Raw genomic sequence first — 24621 nt, forward strand, 5'->3', positions numbered from 1 at the left:
GTCTTTTGGTTTTACGGACTAAGTTTTGAATAATTTGATGAGATTGACAACAGTCATCAGGATGGCATCTCAAATGATTAGTAAGGTAAGATAGAAGCATTAGACTTAGGCAACCCCAGAGAATAGGGGACGTTTTATTTGTATGCAATCTTATTCAAAATGTAGCTGAGCGCCGAGTGAGACAGGCCCCAGCTCAAGGAACTCCACCCCGGCGGCGGAGGCGGAGTTCAGAGCGGAGGCATGAGTACGGTCACGACTCCCGGGGCCATACCGACGCGCCGCGGTACGTAGTCGTAGAATCTTTAACTTTATTTTTTTAATGAAATCAATGTAAATATGAAAAAACTTTGCACTTCAGTAGATTCCTATTTCTATCATCTTGCCCAAAATTCAACTTCAAGTTTTTGAGCGCTCTGGACTCTGAAATAGGCGACTACATTCATCATGACATTCTATGACTACAAATTACAAAAATGATCCCCAAGGGCAAGGCCAAGCCATGGTGGCCCAACTCAAAATGGGGAGTTTGGTGACTTTTTGAAATCTTGAAGGAATACCAACAAATTTAATAACAATGGAAAACTTGTAAAATAAAAAATATTGTTCTTTGTTGCTTCACTCAACTCATTGTCTCATTTATTGACAGAGATATTCCAATTTACAGGGGAAAACATGCTTATTTTTTCTGTCAAAAAAATATATTAAATGCTTGTTTGAGTCCCTCATTCAAAGAACAAGGTTGGTTTGAGTGGGGAAAGAGTGGTCAGTGATTTTTTTTTTGAAATCTTCCCATCAATCCCACCAAATTTAGTACCATTTGAAAGCTTGTGAAATAAGAAAAAAAATGTTGCTTAAATCAACTAATGATGTCAAATATTGATAGATATATTTCTGTTTAAAGGGGAGAATGAGCACATTTTTTTACAGTACTCACAAGTAATTTTTCAAAACTTACACAAAATGCAAAGAATGGGACTGTGTAATCTTTTTTTTTAAGTGCAATGTGCTGTTATGTGAGGCAAGGCATACCCTTGAATTATACATCCTTTTTTTCATAAAACTTCAAAGTTTCTTGTGGTGTAGGTATAAGGTTTTTTTCTCCTCCTTTAATGGCCTCATTCCTGTTTTTTACATGGGTGCACAGACAGATACAAATTCTGAAAGTGGCATTTCACTGAACTCCCTTCTCAAAAAGACCAGTTAGACTTAAAAGTAACAATCAAGGCAGTCAATGAAAAATAGATTAAATTTCAAAGTATGAAAATGCATATTTTTGGTTACAAAAGTGATATTTTAATGCATGTTTTAATCGTGTTACACACATTTTAAAAAAATCATTAAGCTATCTACTTTGGGAATTTGGGTTTTTACAGCATTCAGTATAACTAGATATTTTTACTATCAATTAAAAGCAGATCTATATCCTGTACATATATACACTGTCTTAATAACAACAATCTCCTTAATTATTAATTGCAATTCACTTTTTTGTGTTGACAATCTGCATTCCATTTTTTGGGGGGTTCATGGAAAAAATTTGGAATTGCAGGTTGATGGGTTGAAAGTGCAAGATAAAGAGTAAGGAGTTGACAAAGTGCATACTGTAATTTACTTTGTATTGATTTAATTTGAAACTAGAGACCATAGTTGTCCCCGCAAGTCTTGACTGCATTCAAACATTTTGTTAATTATTCATTCAATCAATGGGCATCTCATCTCAGTCAAAAAAAAAGGGGTGCTGTCACAAATAAACAAGGCATGGAAGTCCATTTCCTGATGGTCTATGGCTTTTTCAACCTTGTAAACATAAGATGACTATTATTTCGATAAGATCTTAATGGTAATAATCATCAAAATCGAACTTTTCTGTACGATTTTAGGTTTTTGTCTCACCTGCAGAGTGAGACTATAGGCGCCGCTTTTCCGACGGCGGCGGCGTCAACATCAAATCTTAACCTGAGGTTAAGTTTTTGAAATGACATAACTTAGAAAGTATATGGACCTAGTTCATGAAACTTGGCCATAAGGTTAATCAAGTATTACTGAACATCCTATTAGAGTTTCATGTCACATGACCAAGGTCAAAGGTCATTTAGGGTCAATGAACTTTGGCCGAATTAGGGGTATCTGTTGAATTCCCATCATAACTTTGAAAGTTTACGGATCTGATTCATGAAACATGGACATAATAGTAATCAAGCATCACTGAACATTTTGTGCAAGTTTCAGGTCTCAGGATTAAGGTCAAAGGTCATTTAGGGTCAATGAACTTTGACCGAATTGGGGGTATCTGTTGAATTACCATCATAACTGAAAGTTTATTGGTCTAGTTCGTCAAACTTGGACATTAGAGTAATCAAGTATCACTGAACATCCTGTGCGCATTTCAGGTCACATGACCAAGGTCAAAGGTCAATGAACTTTGGCCGAATTGGGTGTATCTGTTGAATGACCATCATAACTTTGAAAGTTTATGGATCTGATTCATGAATATTGGACATAAGAGTAATCAAGTATCACTGAACATCCTGTGCGAGTTTCAAGTCACATGATCAAGGCCAAAGGTCATGTAAGGTCAATGAACTTAGACCATGTTGGAGGAATCATCATGGAAATCTTAACCTGAGGTTAAGTTTTAGAAATGTCATCATAACTTAGAAAATATATGGACCTAGTTCATGAAACTTGGACATAAGGTTAATCAATTATCACTGAACATCCTGCGTGAGTTTTATGTTGGGTTTTTTGTTGTATAACCATCATATCTCTGTAATTTTATTGGTCTAGTTCATAAAAAGTGGACATAAGAGTAACCATGTATCACTGAACATCTTGTGCGAGTTAGAGTAGTTTTCAATATTGAACCGCGTGATGCAGGTGAGACAGCCATAGGCATTCCACTTGTTATTGAAATGAATCATCAAAAATCCCAATGTTTGCAAAATATTTACAAGATAAAACAAAATCGCGGAACACACTAGAAATAAAAAATAGATGAAACTTTCGAGGATGAGACTCCCAAGACAGGAAATAGACCAACTTCCAAGAATAGGGGAAAAAATAAACCACAACCAGACCACATGGGCATTTAAAATATGAGGAGAGGAACAGCAGCTGAGGGTCCTATGACCAAATTTTTTTGGGGTAGTTAAACCTTTTTCGAAACGGATAGGCCTAGACCTTTTGAAAAACACACACTGTACAGTGTATTTTTAACCATGGCGTTGTATGACATTTAACAGAATTTAAAAAAAAAACAATATTCGAAAAACAACTCTCTCTTTTTTCAGGAGCTTGTTGAAACGTTGAAGAACAAGTTGAGTGCCGAAGAATGGAGAAAAGTCAGTGGTATCATTGAACAGTCTCAGGGTTCACCATCAAGTCCATCATTAGTGACTGATAATGAGAGAAAAAAAGTCAAGAAGAGAGGAAGGAGCTCAAAAGCTCCAAGACCATTTGATTTTACAAAGTAAGTATGATGTAAGGGATTCTAACATTGGTAATAAAATGTTAGGAAGGGAAACAGAGAATCAGAATGGAAAAAGTCTGAAAGAGTCAGAGAAGGAATGAGAAATTATCCTTGTGCCTTGTGGTTCCATTCCCTGAAGGAAGGGTAACTCAGGGCTGACAAGAGTGGGAGTATTATTACTCTGTTTTGTTTTGTTGCAGGTTTTTGCATGTTTAGTTTTAATTTTAAGTATTTCAGTGCTTTTGGAGGATACCGTATCGGCTGTGAGACTATTCCAGTGGGAGATTGCTTCAGGGAAGAATGAATTAGCCAGTTGGGTAGTTGTGATGAACTTTGAAGTGACCTCATACAGTTCATCATGGGATCTTATATAAGTTGATGATTTGGTGATTTCGCCTCCTTTCGTTCAAGAGACATCCAGCCAAGTGTTGTCATTATGTTTGTAACGCTGGATCCCTGTGTATAGTTGAATGCTTGAAAAAATCAAAATTGGCAACTGTGGAATAGGTTGTTTCAAGGACAGCTCTCTCATTTGTCATGTAGCTTATAATTCTATATTATTGGATTACCAGGAATTTGTGGGAAGCCCCTCTCACTCACTCAGTGTCATGATAAAATGTATATTGTTACGTAATCATAACTCATGATAATACTTAACTTTTATATGGCACAAGTCTCTTAGTGCTCTGCCACGCTCTTAAATGGTAGAATGAGAAAGAACAATGTAAGAAAACAATTAGGCCTATATTTTGGAACCTATCAAATTTTGAGATGTGGAACTAGCCTGTAAGAAAAATCTTATTTTCTGGGTCATAATGTTTTTGAACAATTGTGGACCTGTCCAAAGTACGTAATCCAGTTCAATCCACCACTGGTGAGAATTCAATCTGATCTGGTGGACATTAGTTATTCATTTTTTCCTCCAATTATTCATCAACAAAAAATGAATTTTTACCTTGGATATTATTTTTCTCTTTCCCCTTGCATTTCTCCTTAGATACAACACAAGGCATGTAGCTTTGAAGATTACCTATCTTGGATGGGATTATCATGGGTTTGTCGTGCAGGAGGATTCCCAAAATACAGTAGAGGTAAATTGTAATAATGATAACATTATTTCAGTTGCATCCGTTTCAGTAGAATGTACAAGGTCCTAATTGTGGAGCGTTGTGGCCCAGTGGATTAGTCTGCAGACTCTGAAACAGAAGGTTGTGGGTTCGAATCCTAGCCATGGCGTAATTTCCTTCAGCAAGAAATTGATCCACAATGTGCTGCACTCAACCCAGGTGAGGTAAATGGGTACCTGGCAGGAACCTATTCCTTGAAACGCAGCGCGCGTAACAGCTGCACTGCTAAAGCCAGGGTAATTATGCTGCATATACTGTAGAGCGCTTAGAGACTTCTGAGTTCTGACAAAGTAAGTATTAAGCGCTTTATAAGCAAGTATAATTATTATTCATTGATCATACTATCCCTTTGTCTGAACCAAAGTTTAACTTAAATCATGGTTTAAATCTGGGAAGAAATTATGGGAACGTAAAATTTTCAAGAAGTTGTTCATACTTTAATGCTTCTTTTGTTTACTGGGATCCTCCCCAGGTTCTGAATAATTATCAAAGATTTGATAATAATAAATAGACAATAGTAATAGAAGTTCTTGTATATCGCCTATCAGATCATGAATAACGTCTCAATGTGCTTCCAAAGGACTTGGATATCATTACCCCGGCTGTAGCTCATGCAGCCTTTCCAGCGCTCAGTGCATTTCAAGGAATAAGTTCCTGCCAGGTAACCATTCATCTCACCTGGGTCGAGTGCAGCACAATGTGGATAAATTTCTTGCTGAAGGAAACTATGCCATGGCTGGGATTTGAACCCACCAAATTTGATTTACCAAATATGTTCATTAATCATTTATTATTTAATGATGTGGCATTTTGCTACCCAACAAAGGACACACTGGTTTAAGTAAAACTGGATTTCAAAATACAAGCTTGCAGGCATTGTGTATGTTGTGTAATATACCCTATTTCTATGTTCATCTCCATTTTGTGTGTGTAATTCATGTTATAACAAAGTATCATACTGTTGTTCTCGCTAAGTTTGTAACAAATAAGTTTCATTGAATCAAAATCTGAATAGTCAGAAAAATGTTGCATGATGGCACATCCATGCTAACTTGATGGAAAGAGTAGTGCACTGCATGTGGAATGACTTATTGGAGCTGTTTTGGTTTTGATGTAAATGTATCCAGGGATTATTAACAATTGAGGAAGGGAAGTTTTTCCAGTCCCTTACGGTGTCTACAAAGAAGGAATCTGGAAGAAAAAAATCTGACCTTGTGGCAAATTGGTGGAATTTGGGGTTGTTTCCTGGTTGTAAATCATTTATTCCGTTGGATGTGCTCATTTTTGTCTCGCCCACCAGAGGTGAAGGCGAGACTATAGGGATTCAAATGTCGTCCATCGTCAAAGGTCATTTTCACGTCAACGTTAAAGTTTACATGCAAGATTCTCTTATGACACCTAACTCCACAACCGTATGTCGCTTTTCAGCCAAACTTGGATGAAAGATGGACTTGGGGGACCTGCATGTTATGCTGCAGTCTGAGATCACATGGTAAGGTCAAAGGTCATTTTCAGGTCGACGTTAAAGTTTACATGCAAGACTCTCTTATGACACCTAACTCCACAACCGTAAGTCGCTTTTCAACCAAACTTTGATGGTATATTGACTTGGGGGACCTGCATGTTATGCTGCAGTCGGAGGTCACATGGTAAGGTCAAAGGTCATTTTCAGGTCAAACATTAAAGTTTACGCGCAAGGCTCTTATGACAAGTGTTTTTCCATCCCAGTCATTTCACAATGAAGGTTCGATATAATTCTCTTGCGTGCCCTCGCAAATCACGATATTTCTGGTTATTTTCAAAAGTGGGCAAGACACAAAATTGCTTTTTCCTTGTTTTTAGTGTTGGCAAGTCTGTTATTCATCTGTTACAGCATGCAGAGTCCCTGGGTTCCTTCTTCTTGCCTGAATGGATTGTACTCACTTAAACATATACCCCAGGAGGGTGATTAGTTGGATAATCTGAAATTAAATTTAACTAGACTTTATGATGTGCAAACCAAGAGGTGCTGTTGCTCAGTGGATAAGTCTCTTTTACTTTTAACCACAATGTCCAGGGTATCAAATTTCACCACAGCATGCACATCCTTTGGCAAGGCATTTATAATCTATATTTGTCGCTCTCCACCCAGGTGTAGTAAATGGGAACAAATTCCGTCATTATCATCATCATCATCTGTTGCGGGAAGAAGATTTTGGCCTGTTTTCCCGGTCACTTCATCTGTCAAGCAATTGATCGGGATAGCCGTGCTGTAGCTTGGGTAATACTTTGTCTACACCACTTATAAACAGTGTATTAAACATTGTATGAATATTGTATATTATAATCATAAATCAATTACTGATATTTATCATTAATCTCCCTTTAAGCATCACCTGTTTGAAGCCCTAACCAAGACGAAGCTGATTGAGAGTCGTCAGACATCTAACTACTCTCGCTGTGGTCGAACAGATAAAGGGGTCAGTGCCTTTGGTCAGGTCATTGCCATTGACCTTCGCACCAACTTACTTCAAGGGTTAGGGGTCATCCAGAGACCAGATGGCACTGCCCATGAAAGAACAGGTTTGTATTCATTATAGGAATAGATGCTTTAAACCTCTAAATATGTATCAACTTGGCTACATTAACAACTGGAATACAATATTATACCTCAATGTTCGGTAGGTCTGAGTCATAATATTTTATCTTTGATCAAAGAAGAGATACTTCTCATGTTTATGTATATATTCATTTTTATTTTGTAATTCTCCAATCAAAATTACAGGAAATCCAGCTCATGCACATGCGCACCATTGTGTTCATAGCATGTTCGTCCATCAACAGCATTGCCATTTTGCCCAATGAATTTCCTTATTTTTGCCTCCTTTGGTCAGCTTTAATCCTGTTGATTAATTACCAGTTCACTTCTTCATGAGTTGTTTTTGGAATTTTCTATTCTCATCATTTTCTGAAATTTTGGTTAATATCATTACTTATAATTCAGACATTAAATTCAGAAAACTGAACCAATTATCGCAAGGGAGTGGAGCGACTGAGGGGAAGGGGTGGGTATGAGAGGGGACTGTCCCACCTCCCACGGTAGGGAGCTTTTGCATTTTTGGACTTACAGCTGTGTAATCTGGTGCATACCTTGAGAGAAAATTCGAAATCAAGAATGACAGTACCTGGTTCTGTTATGATTTGCTCAACCATGATATAGAAATGGATAATTGGATATATTATAAAAAAAAACAATAAAAATACAGATATGCACCCAAATATATACTCGCAAAATCCCATATATATGAACGTTCAGTTTTTAGGGTGAAATGAAAACTTTAAAAAATTGACATTCAGTTACAAACTGAATGGTTGGCAACACTGATAATATCTATTTTAACGCTAATATTATGTTTTGAGCCCAACCACAAGACACAGCTTTAAAAGGTTGCCTTACCATTTTATTTGATGCTTATATATATTATGTAATGTTTATTGTATTTTATGGTTGAAAGAAATTGAAATTGAAAATGGTATCATTCTCATTCATCCAAGCAGGAAACACAACCGAAGAGCTCAATTATCTTTTGATGTTGAACCGTGTTCTACCAAATGAAATACGAGTCATTGCATGGACACCGGTCGAACCAGGATTTAGTGCGAGGTAATGGTATTGAGATTGCAAGGCTGCATAGAGACAAACTTGCTCTTGGCCACCTGCGTTGAAGGGTAACCTGTCTAGAAAGACCATGGCCCGTATTCTGAACTTGGCTTTTATTCAAAATCTGGTCTTAAAGGGGAAGTTCACCCTGACAAGAAGTTTATCGTAAAAATAGTAGAAAAAAATAATAAAAAATACGCTGAAGGTTAGAGAAAAAATAATGAAAGAATTAAAAGTTATTAGAATTTCAATTACTTGATTTGTGACATCATATGCGAGCCGCATTCCTCCGTGTACATAGCGAATGGTGAAAAATCAATGAAATGTCATTTTCTCAGAAAATTGAAAATGGTTTTCACTCTACCTTTTGTATATCAATAGACAAATCATTTCACACCCGATCATGAATAGAAAACAAAATTAAGTCATCAGGAACCATACAAAATTTGAAATTCATGCATTTTATTTTATATAACATATGGGGCAGCTGCTCGTTTATGACGTCACAAATCCAAAAGTTTGAACTCTAATAACTTTTTCACTCTTTGACGGATTTTCCTCAAACCTTCACCAATATTTTTTCATTATTTTTTCTGATATTTTTACGACAAAGTTTTCACGGTGAACTTCCCCTTTAAATTTTGATTTAACTATGGATATCCAATTGTGACAGAAATATCTTAACAGTATTTGCTCAATTTAGCAGCTCATTGACACTCATATAACTGTCTAGGAGTGATTGTTTCTAAAAAAAAATCATAAAAGAATGGGGGAACACTAAATAATAGAGACATACAATGTAGACAAGATTTTCAGCTTCCTATAATTCTAGGACAGAGTTATAGGTAAATGCCAGTTTTGGTAACAATATCAAAATGAGTTCGTACAGAATCCAATGAAATGACCACCAAAGTGTCTGTTTGTATAAATAAGAAATATGTGCCTAAGGATTCTGGAGGAAATTGTGTAATTGCTGAGAAATTAGCAAATAAGCACAGGATTCAGGTCAAGCGTCGGGCACAACATTCAGAGCAATAATACATTGTCCCACGTGCACTTATCTGTGTTGGTGATCTTCAGTGCGAACATTTTTCAGCGTAGATTTCAAGATTTCACAATGTTTGGTTTATGTAACTGTACCAGATCTGGATCCTCGATGATATACTGACAGTTAAGCCTGGTTTTACAGACTTTCTCATGATATCAGTGTTTACTGCAACTACTGGCATTTCTCTTTAAACCCTTGCCTCACTTGAAACAGACTTCAGAGTACTGGCCCATTAGTTTGGTTCCCATTTGCTTTTATTGCTCATTGAAGCATATGTTGCATGAATCTGTCTATAAAGACCACGTGCTCATAGATACAGTAGAACCTGATAGTGTCCCACTGTATAGAAAGTCCACCTGCTCATAGATACAGTAGAACCTGATAGCGTCCCACTGTATAGAAAGTCCACCTGTCTATAAAGGCCACCTGCTCATAGATACAGTAGAACTTGATAGCGTCCCACTGTATAGAAAGTCCACCTGCTCATAGATACAGTAGAACCTGATAGCGTCCCACTGTATAGAAAGTCCACCTGTCTATAAAGGCCACCTGCTCATAGATACAGTAGAACTTGATAGCGTCCCACTGTATAGAAAGTCCACCTGCCTATGAAGACCACACGTTTGGTCTCACTTTAAAGGGGTGGTCCAGGCTGAAAATATAGCTTAATTCACAGAGTAGAACTCACTGAGCATAACGCTGAAAATTTCATCAAAATCGGTTAACAAATAATAAAGTTATTGAAGTTTAAAGTTTAGCAATATTTTGTGAAAACAGTCATCATGAATATTCATTAGGTGAGCTGATGATGTCACATCTCCACTGTCCATTTTCGTATGTTATTACATAAAATCATATTTTTTTCATTATTTCCTACTTAGTGTGAGTAAAATGTCTCCCTTATAATGATATAAGTTGCAGCAATAAATGTCTTATGCACAAAATCAGTTGTCAATCCAATTTTTCTAGTTCTTGGAGGAAAAAATGTGAATAAACCTAATTTCATTTAATAAAATATAAAAGAACAAGTGGAGATGTGACATCATCAGCGCACCTAATGAATATTCATGACGACTGTTTTTACAAAATATTACTAAACTCTAAAATTCAATAACTTTGCTATTTGTTGTCCGATTTTGATGAAATTTTCGGCATTTTGCTCAGTGAATTCTACTCTATTTATTTAGCTATAAGTACTTTCAGCCTGGACTACCCCTTTAATTAATTGCATTCACAGTGATGCATATATTTATAAGGACTTGCACATAAAGACCACATATATGACTAAGCTTATCCCTATTGGATGGTCTATACACAGCTTTGTAATTAAAGCTGCATACAGATGAGCAAGTAAAAAGGAATGAATATTTGGTATTTTTGTTTTGTTTTCAACAAAGAGGGCTACTTGGGGCCCCTCTTACATGTACTTACATAAGTGGATTAGGGGTCCGTAACACAACGCTTAGCAATGATCGTAGAACATTTTCTATGATTGATTCCATTGACTTCAATGTACAATCGATCATTAAAATCAAGCGTACAATTGCTAACCTTTGTGTTACGGGACCCAGGTCTTAAAGGTCAAGTCCATCCAACATGATATTGATGTGTTAACGAAAGAGGAGAAGAATACAATAAGCACTACACTGAAAATTCAACAAAATTATATGTAAAATATGAAAGTTTTTTAATTTCTAACTGTTGCTTACACTCAAAACACACAACATGCAGAGTGTGCATATGAAGAAGCTGATGGCTCCACGCATGCACATTTTCTGTTGTGTTTTAATTCTTTCAGATATTGAATTTTTCATTTTTTCATTCTGTTATAAATTTATTTTCCCTGCACAGATTTGACACCCTACACAGGACATACAAGTATTTCTTTCCTGCTGGAGATCTTGACACAAGGGTACGCAACAACGGTCTTTCACTCTTAAAAGTATATGCTAGTTTGGGTAACGATATCAAAATGAGTTCATACAGAATCCAATGAAATGACCACCAAAGTGTCTGTTTGTATAAATAAAACGATTGTGCCAAAGGATTCTGGAAGAAATTGTGTAATTGCTGAGAAATCTGCAAATAAGCACAGGATTCGGGTAGAGCGTCGGGCCCGACATTCAAAGCAATAATTATACACTGTCCTACGTGCGCTTATCTTTGTTGGGGATCTTCGGTGTGAACGTTTTTCGGCGTAGATTTCAAAATTTCACAAATTTCAGTATATGTAACTACCAGATCTAGATCCTTGATGATATACTCACAATTAAGCCTTGTTTTACAGACTTTCTCATGAAATCAGTGTTTACTGCAACTACTTGAATTTCCCTTTAAACATTAATACAATTTTTGGGAACAATCTCAATGATTAGTTCAAACAGAATCCAACAAAATGACAACCCAAGTATTTGCATGTATGAATAAAAACTTTGTGGCAAATGATTCTAGTATAATAAGGTGCAGTTTGTAAATTAAGAGGGTTTTATAGCAGCAACATTATAATTTAACAAATTTTCGGCATTACTCCTATTTGTTTAAGATCAGTAAGCTTGATCTGTCATGAAAATCATTAGATCATAAGTCAGAAAAAATTGGAACCAGTGGGATTCGAACCTGCCGTCTACTGCTTTCCGGGCAGCGACTCAACCACCAGGCTATTCTGGTTCCAGCTAAGCCATGATGAACTGGAATTCAAATACCCTCGATCCTCTTCTTTCTGACTCATTACTATTCAAATGCCGTCCGCCGTGGACAATAGATAGTAAATTAAGAGGCTTTTATAGGAGGAGATTATAATTTGTTTAACAAATTTTTGGCATTACTCCTATTTGTTTAAGATCAGTATGCTCGATCTGTAATGAAAATCATAAGATCAGTATGCTCGATCTGTAATGAAAATCATTAGATCATAAGTCAGAAAAAATTGGAACCAGTGGGATTCGAACCTGCCATCTACTGCTTTCCGGGCAGCGACTCAACCACCAGGCTATTCTGGTTCACGGCTAAGCCACGATGAACTGGAATTCAAATACCCTCGATCCTCTTCTTTCTGACTCATTCACAATGAAGTTTTGATATAAGGTGTAGTTTCTGGAAAACAAGCAAAATTTGCATGGTATTCCTGCTGCCCAATATGCCTCTTTCAGAACAATATATGTTAAGGCCACCGCACACCTTACGACTGTTCGCGATCCACTTTTGGAACAAATCGCATTTTGCTCATTTTCTGAAATTGTGAATGGAACATATCATTTTATTTGAGGTTAATATTAATTTTGAAAGATTGCAAGCCTTTATTTTGGAGTAAAGGCCAAATCAGTTTCAAATCGTAGCCCATCCTACTACTGCTATGACGTCATTGCAACTAGATATTAAATTTGCTTTTATCCTAAGAAGGATGATAGCATAGTCACAGACTTGAATATAGGTATTCGAACAATGATTTTGAACATTACACAGTAAGGTATTCCAAGTCTCAATATTAGCATCAAATTCTACTACGTTTTATTCCAAAATTGAGTCGCAGACCAAGTGTGCGGTCCCCTTTAGATATCAAATCACAAATATATACTTACATGTATCTCACTTATCTGCATTGGTGGTCTTCAGAGTGCTTGCTGTAATAGATTTCATTATTTTACAAAGTTACATGAAGGAAACTCTTTCTAAAGGATTTTAGAATGAATATATCCATGATAGGTGACAATTGAAACTTAAGAATGAAATTTGTTTGCAGTGACTACTTGACTTTATTAATTTAAAAGCCTGTCTAAATCTTCCGCTAAAAGTTCAAGATGTTGAAAGATATAGGTCTTTCTTCTGACATTCCAATTTACCAAAGCTTAAGAGAGTCTTTAGTGATCCCCTGACAGAAATATATCTGTATTGGAATTATAGAATTAAGTACAGTACATATACACATAATAGGGTTCAATGGGCTATTTATGTAAAAGTTGTCAATTCATGTAACCCAATATATATTGAAAACCAGCCCAGATTTCCTTCCCATCATGCATCACAATTTCATTGGGAACCCCTTTTCCTGTTTGATGTCAACCACATATTGTATTTTATATATTAAAGGGAATTTGATAATAGTTACACCTAGTACTTGTAGTAGTATTTTAGCCTTTTCTTTCTCTTATCTTTATAAACAGCTGATGAATGAGGCCTCACAAAAGCTTGTTGGAACCTTTGATTTCAGGAATTTCTGCAAGGTATGAAAGCAAGTCACAAAATCGAATCTCATGTAAATGAGGAACACTATCTTATAATAATAATAACAAAAATGATGATAATACAGGGTATTTGTATAGTGCAATGTATCCACCTTGTTAGGTGCTCAAGGCGCTTGTACATTACCCCGGCAACCAATTCCAGTGCTCACACCAGCTTTGAGAAAACACTTCCTGCTGGTACCCATTTACCTCACCTGGGTTTAGTGCAGCACTTTGTGTATCAAATTCTTGATTAAGGAATTCACGCCTTGGCTGGGAGCCGAACCCACAACCCTCAGTTTCAAAGTCCCGAGACTAATCCTCTGGGCCACAACATATCTGTTATCCACACTGATGTCAGTGTAAGTTGTCGAGCATTGTCACGCTACAGTCATACCAATGAGACCTACTCCAAACCAGCTGGTTGTATGTCATTTTGGCAGAATTAATTTTCAGAAGATTTTTCTTTCTGATTTCAATTTCAAACAATTAAAGATGATTTTTTTTCATGTTGACGTTGAAATTTGCAGATGGATGTCGGCAACGGAGTCGTGATGCATACCAGAACTATTCGATCTGCTGAGATAAGAAAGTTAGATGACAGGTAATGTTTTATTTTTCTTTATCAACCAATGCAGTGTAAACATCTGAGCTTGCTAGCTCCCCAGGGAGTTGAGAAAGTGTTTTAAATGCACAGAAGGGTCCCCTTATGTAACAGCAAGATGTATTTGTACTAGTCTTGTGTTTGGCCCCACCTGTTGATCAAGTCTCAATCAGGGTCTGTGGCTGCAGACTAGACCACTTAGTGACAATGCTGGAGACAAGGGCCCATATTCTGAAGACAGGTTTAGTTGAAAACTCAGGTTTAAATTTGTGGTTTAAGTATGGATAGCCAATTGTTAGATAAATCACTAACAGTAGAGATATCATATTTCAGCTCATTTGGCTCTCAAATCATTTATAATTGTCTAATAGATGATTGTCTTCACCATCGATGAATCGGGAAAGAGCACAGTAAACATTAACATACAACTTAATACAAATTTTGACACTTTTAGCTTCCCATAATTTTAGCAGAGTTAGACCATGGTCTAAGGTAAACCTGACTTCAGAATACGGGCCATTATGTTCATGACTTTAAGTCAGCAGAAGTTAGCTGTCTGACACTCAAATTAGTGATAGGGGTATGAAGGAAATCATTCAAAAACTTGAAATAACTACCCACTGTTGTGTCATGAGTTGTTATTTTAATTTTTTAGATTTATTTTCTTCATATGACACATGACTGCATAAATGAGAAGAATCTACATGTACATCAATGTAGTAATAGGGTTATATAACAAGCAATGGAGTGTCACATTTACATGCGTAATTATCATTTAATATTTAGGAGTGGTCTATTAGTAAACCCATTGGCTATTAAAACCAGATGGTTTCTGTACTAAGTTAATGAGAGTTACATAATTTTAACTGGTTAAAGGTCAAGTCCACCTCAGAAAAATGTTGATTTGAATCAATAGAGAAAAATCAGACAAGCACAATGCTGAAAATTTCATCAATTTCGGATGTAAAATAAGAAAGTTATGACATTTCAAAGTTTTGCTTATTTTGCTTATTTTTAACAAAATAGTTACATGAACGAGCCAGTTACATCCAAATGAGAGAGTCAATGATATCACTCACTCACTATTTCTTTTGTTTTTTATTGTTTGAATTATACAATGTTTCAATTTTTACGAATTTGACGATTAGGACCTCCTTGCTCGAAGCACAAAATGTTAAAATAATGAAATTCCACGTATTCAGGGAGGAATGAAACTTCATTTCACATGACAATGATGAGAAAATAAAGATATTTCATATTTTTTATAATAAAATACAAAAGAAATAGTGAGTGATGTCATCAGTTCCCTCATTTTCATACCGACTGAGATATGCATATAATTGTTTTGTAAAATGAAGCAAAACTTTCAAATGCCATAAATTTCTTATTTTACGTCCAATTTTGATCAAATTTTCAGTGTTATGCTTGTTGAATTTTTCTCTTTTTATGTTGGGGTGGACTTGTCCTTTAAGGTACCCACTTTATCCCTAGTATTGTTTGTTTATTATCAGTTCCAGTGGCTATCAGATGTATGAGTTTACTATCAGTGGTAAAGCCTTCCTGTATCATCAGGTTAGATGCATCACTGCTATTCTCTTCTTGATTGGGGAGCATAAAGAGAAACCTGAGGTGAGAATGAAAACCTGTTCAGTGTACACTATATATAAGCAGTTTTATATCACTCCTGTTAGTATAATACATTTAGCACTATCTTATCATCAAGTTAGATGTATCAAAGCTATCCTTTTCTTGATTGGGGAGCATAAAGAGAAACCTGAGGTGAGAATGAAACCTGTTTGCCGTTCACTATTAAAGGGACAATTCCATACGTATCGTACAGGACTTTTTGACAATTTCTAGTTTCCTAGCAGAATGCTTGAACAATGAAATATTCTTTTTGTCATTGATAAAGCTATGGTGGGTAGTCATGTGATAAACTAATAACCAACACACACAAAAATTATTATGGGTAAATTGTAGGTGAAAATGTTGTGTGTCGTACGGGACACAGAAATGTGTTAAGCTCTAATTCACCTATGGCCGACATATTTTTGTTGGTTGTCGGTTTTTTGCATGTCTACCAAGTAGTACTTTGATATATAATCACAAAGCAAATTGAAGTTCTTCGTTTGTTTGGAAAGCAGGTTGAAAAATGTTCTGAAAATGGCTGATTTTTCTGCATGGAATTGCCCAAAGTGGTTTTGTATAACACCTGGGCCGTTGCATAAAACTTTTTACCTGAGAAAACTCAGGTTGTTTTTACCGGAGTTTTTGCCCTGTGCTAAAGTCAATGGCGGAAATCAGACTAACCTTAGTTTTCAGTTTTTACCAGAGTTTTCTCAGGTAAAAAGTTTTATGCAACAGGCTTCTGGGCCCTGTTGCACAGAAAAGTTACCATTATAGTAACATTGCTATCCAATGGTGACTTGCATGGAATACTTTTTATTGATTGGCTGTTAATCAGGATTACCATGGTAGTTACCACTGGATGGCAAAGTTACCATGATAGTAACGCACGTAACAGCTGCACTGCTAAAGCCAGGGTAATTATGCTGCATGTACTGTAGAGAACTTAGAGACTTCTGACAAAGTAAGTATTAAGTGCTATATAAGCAAGTATAATTGTTATTATTATAGTAACTTTTACGCAATGGGCCCTGTCTGGTGTTTCATATTGCTATAATGAGCGACTTTGCAAACGGCTGGTGATCCTTTCTTATTAGGAACTCAATCAACACCAATGGAAATTTGGCATGTATCAACTACCACAAAAACAGATCACCAGTCATTCACAAAATTGCTCGTAACTTATGAACAGCTTTATAAAACTCCTAACAGTTCACTATACATGTACTTTGAACAACATTCCTTTTATACCAAGACAGATATATTAGAGTTATTCTCTTCTAAATTGGAAAAACTAGAGGTGAGAATAACACCTGTTCAGTCATCACTTTAACAGATTTTGTCTTTATCAAACTTGTTAACTGTAATTTATTTTGCATTCCTTTTTGACCAAGTCAGACTGCTAGTGTATTTTTTTTTTGTAAATTATTTGAATACATCAAGAAAAACTGTAAGGTGAGAATAGACTACTCATAAAATATTTGTACTGTTCACTGTAAGTGGTTTAGCACACCTGTTCACTTTAAGTCACTGAAGGGTTTTTTTTTATCATCAAGTCAAATGTAGAACTGCTCTTCTCTTTAGATTGAACAACATGAAGAAAAAAACACAATAAGATAATTCAGATTCATTTATTTTACACCTCTTTAAAATACACAAAAATACATAAATACAAATAAAATTCTTATACAGCAGAACAGATATTGACAAGTTTAAATTATAAGTAGTCATAAACAGATAGTAAAACACAGTAAATAATAATAATAATTTGTATACCAGTATATGAGTCATATAACCCTGGTGATGTTCACTATAAGTGGCTTAGCACACCTGGGGGTGTTTCACAAAGATTTTAGTATGACTTAGAGTCGCACTTAAATACCGAGTTATGTACGGTATGAAAGACTTGACTGTATTGGTCAGATTGCATATCATGAACTCATTGGTATTTGATGCACCACGCCGTACACCGGGGTACCGTAGTACCCCGGGGTACGGCGTTGTGCAGCGCCATCTCGTGTTGTAATAGTGTACAGTTACATTGTTGTCATGGTGATCACGGTCGTACGATCGGTGCGACAATCATGACAATGAATGGGGACAATGATCACAACGCCTATTTCCTTTCTTTGATACAATCTAATGCCAATAATAGTAAACAAATTATGTTATACTTAAGAATTTAAGTATACTTTTCGACAGCTAACTTACACAAAAGATTAGCTTATAGTCCCAAAACTCGCCCTGTTACACGCGGTGGGGGTGGTGTAGGCTTCCCGGTAGGCTTATTACTCGTCCATCACAGGCACAGCGCAGTGCATGTGCAGCGCATTTGCAATGGTATTGCATGAATTTCCAAAAGTGTATTCAACTAAATAATTGAATTGAATTGAATTCAAAGACATAAGATCAATAATGACAACTACAGGTATCATTATTGAACAGTGAAGATTAGAACAGAACATGAAAATTAGAATAAAGTTATCATTTGCATGCATTATTAATTGTTACATAAGATCACTAAAAAGAAAAAAAAATCTGTACAAAACATTAAAATATACTTGTACACATTTTTGGTAACCCAGGGTACAGCGCAAAAAATAAAATAAATAATTCAACAAAATGGCGGATTATTATTTGGTACCCCAGGGTACCAAATACTGCATCATTTAAGTGCGACCTAAGTCATACTTAAATCTTTTAATCCTTTTAATCAATGACAGTAGACTTTTTTTTCATATATTGACTTATGCAGATAATTGATCAACTACTGGATGTAGAGAATGAGCCGTGTAAACCCCAGTATCCTATGGCAGTGGACTTTCCTCTTGTTCTTTATGATTGTGCCTATGAAGGAATATCATGGATATACGATGAAGGTATCAAGCTGCTTGTAGTATATAGTCAAACCTTTTTTTAAAGACCCCGGGGATGCACTTCCATTCACGAGTGGATACCATGCGCGACCATGGGGTCTCGAAAAGCACCCTAAACACGTATTTTCCATATACTGAAAATGCACCCCTTAACAAGTATTGGAGTGTAAAACCCTACCCTTAACAAGTGTTGGAAACAAAACGATACTCTTGGCAAGTATTCCCTGAAATGAACCTCTAGACAAGTAAAAGCATATTTTATATAGTTATGTCATGGGTCCTTTGGTCATCGGTTTTACCTTTACACATATCATTGGTTTAGTACGACCCCAACTTCCACACCTCGGGCAAATCAGACTCTAAACACGTAGTGTTGGGGCAGAAAGGACATCCTCTATAAGACATTTTAATTTTGTTTTATTATCCCCACAAATCTGACCCTAAGCATGTAACTTTCCTAGCGAAATAGTTACCCTTTTTTTTATTATTTTTGTGTTTTTGACACCCTTATCACGTTATCCTTTTTACATGTTTTTTTTTGGTCGCGCATGGCATCCACTCATCAATGTAAGTCATGAAAATTCTATAGATGGAAAAATACTAATTTGAGTATATTCACAAGACAAATGTACTTTTCCTAAGGTTCGCAGTTCTGTACATGATTTAATGTTTCAATATTCACAAGGTTCAGGGTTCAATGCCCACCTTGGCACTACTATCCTTTGGCAGGGAATCAATCTAATTTTGCCACTCTGAACCCAGGTGAGGTAAATGGGTACCCAGCAGTAATTTATTCCTTGTTGCAGTAATAATGTGATGCTCTTAGAAATGCACATATATTAATGTTGCATGTTATTCATAATGTGGAAAAGTACTCAGATGAAACCAAATATATTCGATGATGTGGGATATAGCAATCATTGCCTTTGTCTTCTTGTTTTTGTCTTTGTAATTCACTTACTTTATGTGTTCCCTTCCAGCCATCCATGATAGAAACATAACACTATTCCAAGAAATGTGGACAGGTCACATGGTTAGGTATGTGATCCTAAGATACTTTTTTATCTCTTTATATAAATAATTGTATGACTATTATAAGTTTTAATATTTTTCCATCTGAATAATTATAGAGCTGTACCACTGCACCTGTTTATCAATTATTTATCCATGGTGACGTCATTCATGCACATAGCGTAAAATATGCGCAGATTGTGATTCGCACAAACGTAAGTTTCGAACGTCCTTAAGCAGGGAAGCGGCTTACCCCGCTCAATGATGTCAGTGGTTAGATCAACCCGCAACTTCCCACTATAGGAAAATTTAGAAAAAACATGCACCTCTAAGGACTCCAGTCTTCTCCGCATTTGGCAGAGCTCCGTTGCACGCCTCCCAATCGCTGATGAAGAGAAGGCAGTCTCTTAAAAAGAGTACTCTTTTTTTTCCCCTTGGCATTGAAGTGAGGGATGCAAGCTCATATAGCTGGTTAACTTGAGTGGTATAAGAGCTCACTTTAAAAAGGGTATTAATGTTGTTTTTTGACTGATGTTAAAGGACAAGTCCACCCCAGCAAAAAGATGATTTGAAAAAAAGGAGAAAAAGTCCAACAAGCATAACACTGAAAATTTCATCAAAATTTGATGTAAAATAAGAAAGTTATGACATTTTAAAGTTTCGCTTAATTTCACAAAACAATTATATGTACATCCTGGTTGATATGCAAATAGGCAGACTGATGACATTGCCCACTATTTTTTTTGTATTTTATTATATGAAATATGAAATATTCTAGTTTTCTCCTCCTTGTCAAGTGAAACAAAGTTTTATTTCTCCCTGAACATGTGGAACTGCCATTATTTTTACAGTTTATGGTTTAGTTATGTTGGTCCATATTGTGAAATCTGTAAAAATTGAAATATTGTATTATTCATTTCAAACAATAAAAAACAAAAGAAATAGTGAGTGATGGACATCATCGACTCTCTCATTTGCATATCGCTGAGTTGTGCATTTAACTGTTTTGTGACAAATAAGCTAAACATAAAAATGTACTATTTTTTTTTACATCCGATTTCGATGAAATTTGCAGCGTTATGCTTGTTGAATTTTCCTCCTTTTACTCAAATTAACACTTTTCTGGGGTGGACTTGACCTTTAATGAGGTTTTAATTATTCAATTTTTTTTTTGTTCTTTGACAGAGCCTCCATGATGCGATCAATGCTCGAGGGTTTAACCTCTGTTCCGTGTACTATCCAAGCTAAGGAATCTAATTGCTCAGGTCTGTTCATTTTATACTCTTTTTTTTATCCAGATGTCTCCCAACCCTGTCCTCAATCTTTTAAATAGCCCACTCCTCTTAGGGTCAAGGAGAAATTCAGAGTTCAAAGGCAACCCTAAAATATGGCGAATCACAATCAATCGAAAGCAGAAAGCATGTAGAACACAGAAGTATCCATGAATCGTCATATTGATCATGAAGATTAATGGATTGAAAATCGATAATCTTCTCCTTTGATAAAAGATTTGGTAGAGATTCATTGATGCTAATTATGGTGAATTTTGCTTCTAACGGTCCAATCTTTGCATTTGTAGTGATCATTGTATCACTCTCATGGACTCATTCTTTACAAAAATGTTTGATTTTCTTCTTTTGATCAGATCTAGCGATCTTTGTAATAGTGTTTGTTTGATGTGTTTTTTTATATGTAATAAAGGCCCTTAATACATTTATCTAACAAATCCAGTAACTGCATGTAAAAAAGCTAAGTCAGAAGATTTCATTGTCAAACAATGCTAGCAATATACACTGTATTACTTTTAATGCAAATTAAAAATCTCTGAAAATTTTATTGTAAAGGACAGGGGTGCATAATAAACATCATTTTGATATAGTGATTGGAAACTTGTTTAGACAGTGTGTGATTCACAGAGATTGTTATCTCATTTCTTAGAGATGTGGCCATTCATCTGTATGATATCAGTTCATCTGTTATGAGACAGGATACCATTCTAGTTAATTTTCATAGATTATGATCTCATTTCTTATGAATGTGGCCACTCGTCTGCATGATATCAGATCATCTTATACATGCAGACTTTGCATTCCCTTGTCAAAACACTCCTCTGCCGAAAAACGTTTTGCTGTAGCAGCTGCCAAGACTTGGAATGCTATCCCTCTTTCAATAAGAAATGCTTCCAGTGTTCTTGGCTTCAAATCTTCCCTTAAGACATGCCTTTTTCCTCAATAATTAATTTCCCTTTTATCTTGAATATTGTAGTAATTATTGCAAATGTTAAATTGTTATTCATACTTGTACGCGCTATGGTACTTTTTGTTTTTAGCGCCTCTAAATATCCATTAATATTATTATTATCATGTGGCTATATTTTGGTGTCATATCAGACCACCTATTAAAAGGCAGGCTATCAGTCTAGTTTGTTATTAAAGATTGTTACCTTATTTCTTATAGATGTGGCGATTCGTCTGTATGATATCAGACAACCTATTAAGAGGCAGGCTACCAGTCTTGTTGCAGGCTTACCATCTAAACAACACATACCACTATTGGATAGGCAAAGAGCAGGTGAATAAAACGCAGGGGCCCGTATTCTGAACTCGGGCTTAAATTGAACCATGGTTTAAAGTTGTGGTTTAAGTATGGAGAACCAATTGGGGCACAAATCCTTGACAGTACACATCCAATTGATTAACTCATTTGACACTCAAATTTTTCATAATTGTCTGGGAATGATAACTGAAGGATTATTCTTCATTATGAAAGCAAAAGGAAAGACAATTTTAAACATGAAAAATATACAATATAAACAGAATTTTGAAATATTTGGCTCTCCATAATTTTAGCACAGAGTTAGACCGTGGTCTAAGTTAAGCCCGACTTCAGAATACGGGCCAGAATGTACATTTTTCCATTACCACATTCAAACTTGCCCTGTAATTGTGTGGGTGCGTTGTGGTCTAGTGGTTATGACTCGTCTTTCAATCTGAGGGACGTGGGTTCGATTCCTAGCCATGGCGTGTTTCCTTTAGCAAGAAATTTATCCACATTGTGCTGCGCTCAACCCAGGTGAGGTGAATGGGTACCCAGTGGGAAGATATTCCTTGAATGCTTCAGCACCTTTTTGGCAGCACAGCTACAGCCGGGGTAAGAATAGCAATGTTATGTTTCCTTAGGCAAAAAGCTCTGTGTAAATCCAGTTATTATCATTATTATTACATCTTACTCAAATATGATAACCTCAAGTATCTTATATGGCAAGTCCACCCAAACAGAAATAAGATTTAGATTTAAAAAATACATTTTAACATTTTGATTAATTTTCACAAAATAGTCATATGCACAACGCAATGATATTGTAATGCTCCCAAAACTCGTACATGCCCAAACCTCGCCATGTGCCCATACGGTACATGCATTCGCAATCAATTAACACTAAATAACAATCCTCAATTGGTTTAAGTTCGAAGTTAAAATAATCATTCTCAGACATTTAAATGGTGTATAAGAAAAATTAAGGACATGCTTCAATTTATTTATAATAATCAGGATATCCGACTTCTATCTGTAATCCCGATCTTCTCTGTATTCCAAGCTTGTTTCTTAAGCCCTTCTATTTTTAATGCGCTCTTTCCATCCAAGATCTTCGGGCAGTACAATATACAAATGAGGAAGTCCATGATGTTACACACACAATGGGTGTACATATGTTATTGTACAAGGCCTACTTCGCTTGTTGTACGCAAGCAAATGGGAGGCTGAATGTCAAACATTTGTACTGTTGCACAAAAGACGTACCATCCAAAATGTACCATTGCACGGCCTTAGGAGGTGACATCACAATACAATTTAATTCATTGCGCTCAGTAAAAATGAAGGTGCAATACGCGTATAAGCCTGCTGGCTAAATGCACAATGCTGCCCAATGTCATGTGCGCTTGTGGGATTTTGCTTTCCACTTTCAGTATTTTTGCTCCCTTTTCATTGATAACTACAGGGATAAAATCTTTGTTTATTCATATTTTTCGCTAAATTCTCAAGGCGTTGTACAACACAAATAGCAAATATTATTATTCGTGCAATGGAGCGAGATTTCGCATTCGGTGAAAGATAGAGACGCTTTATTCAAGTCGGCTAACAATTCGTTGAAACTCATTGAATAAAGCATCTTTCTTCCTCCTCATCCAAAATCTTGCACCATCGCACTCATGCCTATTCGCTATTTGTATACCGTTAGAATCCCCAGTATTGAAATTAAAAGACAATATTTCAGTCACAGAAATCTTGACAGTGTCTGCAAGAATTTGATTTCCATTTTATTTGGGGCCTTTTTACCCATACATGTATGAGCAATATGTATTACAAGACAGTGTAATATTGTGGAATTTTAACATTAACTCCGATGATAACCCTGCCCTCTGCCTTTCTGTTTTTTTTCTTTTATCAGAGAGTCTGGAGAATCGCATAGAACATTTTGCCAAACGACGGAAAGTTGAAGATGTCCCATCAGCCATCAGCATCGTAGTGACAACCCCATCATCGTCATGATTTCCTCTTTCTTATAGATTGTATTTCAAGAAGATATGCATAATTATTTGTATATTCTCCCCTCACTGGCAAAATTGTCAGTTCTAATCTCATTTGGCATGCCCAAGTTTTTGTTGGGTGGGGGGTAAAACCTTAAAATCTCACAACTTCACAGTTTGTAGACAGCTCTGAGAAAACTGTTGAGTGTTTCATGAAACGACTTGTTGGAGGATGTTTTATCCGACAGTTACCATAGTAACAGTGCTTGCTTGTCAGCCAATCAAAATTGTGGAAAGTTGTCAGATGTAACAACTTATCAGACAAAAAATGTTGATGAATTGCTCCCCTGTATTTAAAAAATATGAAACTGTTAGCAACCTCATTTCATCTAAAAATATTCTCCTTGTGTCTGTAGAGGACCCTTCATGGCAAAAGAAGGTTGTTACTTAATGGCACGAAATCACAAAGGT

General features: G+C 36.0%; 1 protein-coding gene across 3 annotated transcripts; it reads left to right on the top strand.

Moving 5' to 3' along the window:
• LOC121427916 (tRNA pseudouridine(38/39) synthase-like) lies at positions 1 to 24420 on the top strand. Of its 3 annotated transcripts, none has more exons than XM_041624490.1 (14): positions 1 to 85; positions 3291 to 3469; positions 4467 to 4560; positions 6966 to 7158; positions 8131 to 8239; positions 11136 to 11196; positions 13445 to 13504; positions 14035 to 14108; positions 15620 to 15737; positions 18490 to 18613; positions 19591 to 19648; positions 20807 to 20886; positions 22079 to 22192; positions 24072 to 24420. In XM_041624490.1, the coding sequence occupies exons 1-14, from the start codon at positions 38 to 40 to the stop codon at positions 24170 to 24172; spliced, it is 1413 nt and encodes a 470-aa protein (XP_041480424.1). In that variant the 5' UTR covers positions 1 to 37; the 3' UTR covers positions 24173 to 24420. The 3 variants fall into 3 exon arrangements, with proteins under 3 accessions (XP_041480424.1, XP_041480426.1, XP_041480427.1); XM_041624492.1 differs by having other exon boundaries at positions 8134 to 8239; XM_041624493.1 differs by lacking the exons at positions 1 to 85; positions 3291 to 3469; positions 4467 to 4560 and adding an exon at positions 6801 to 6856.
• Positions 24421 to 24621: the final 201 nt, after the last annotated feature.

This window comes from Lytechinus variegatus, chromosome 14 (assembly GCF_018143015.1).
Source record: "Lytechinus variegatus isolate NC3 chromosome 14, Lvar_3.0, whole genome shotgun sequence".
Classification (NCBI taxonomy): Eukaryota; Metazoa; Echinodermata; class Echinoidea; order Temnopleuroida; family Toxopneustidae; genus Lytechinus; species Lytechinus variegatus.

Excerpts from the sequence above, each read along its gene's own strand:
- LOC121427916 (XM_041624490.1), top strand. The coding sequence starts at position 38 with ATGAGATTGACAACAGTCATCAGGATGGCATCTCAAATGATTAGTAAG. Across the intron at positions 4,561-6,965 it reads ATTCCCAAAATACAGTAGAG|CATCACCTGTTTGAAGCCCT; the intron begins GTAAATTGTAAT and ends TCTCCCTTTAAG. Across the intron at positions 15,738-18,489 it reads AGCATAAAGAGAAACCTGAG|ATAATTGATCAACTACTGGA; the intron begins GTGAGAATGAAA and ends TGACTTATGCAG.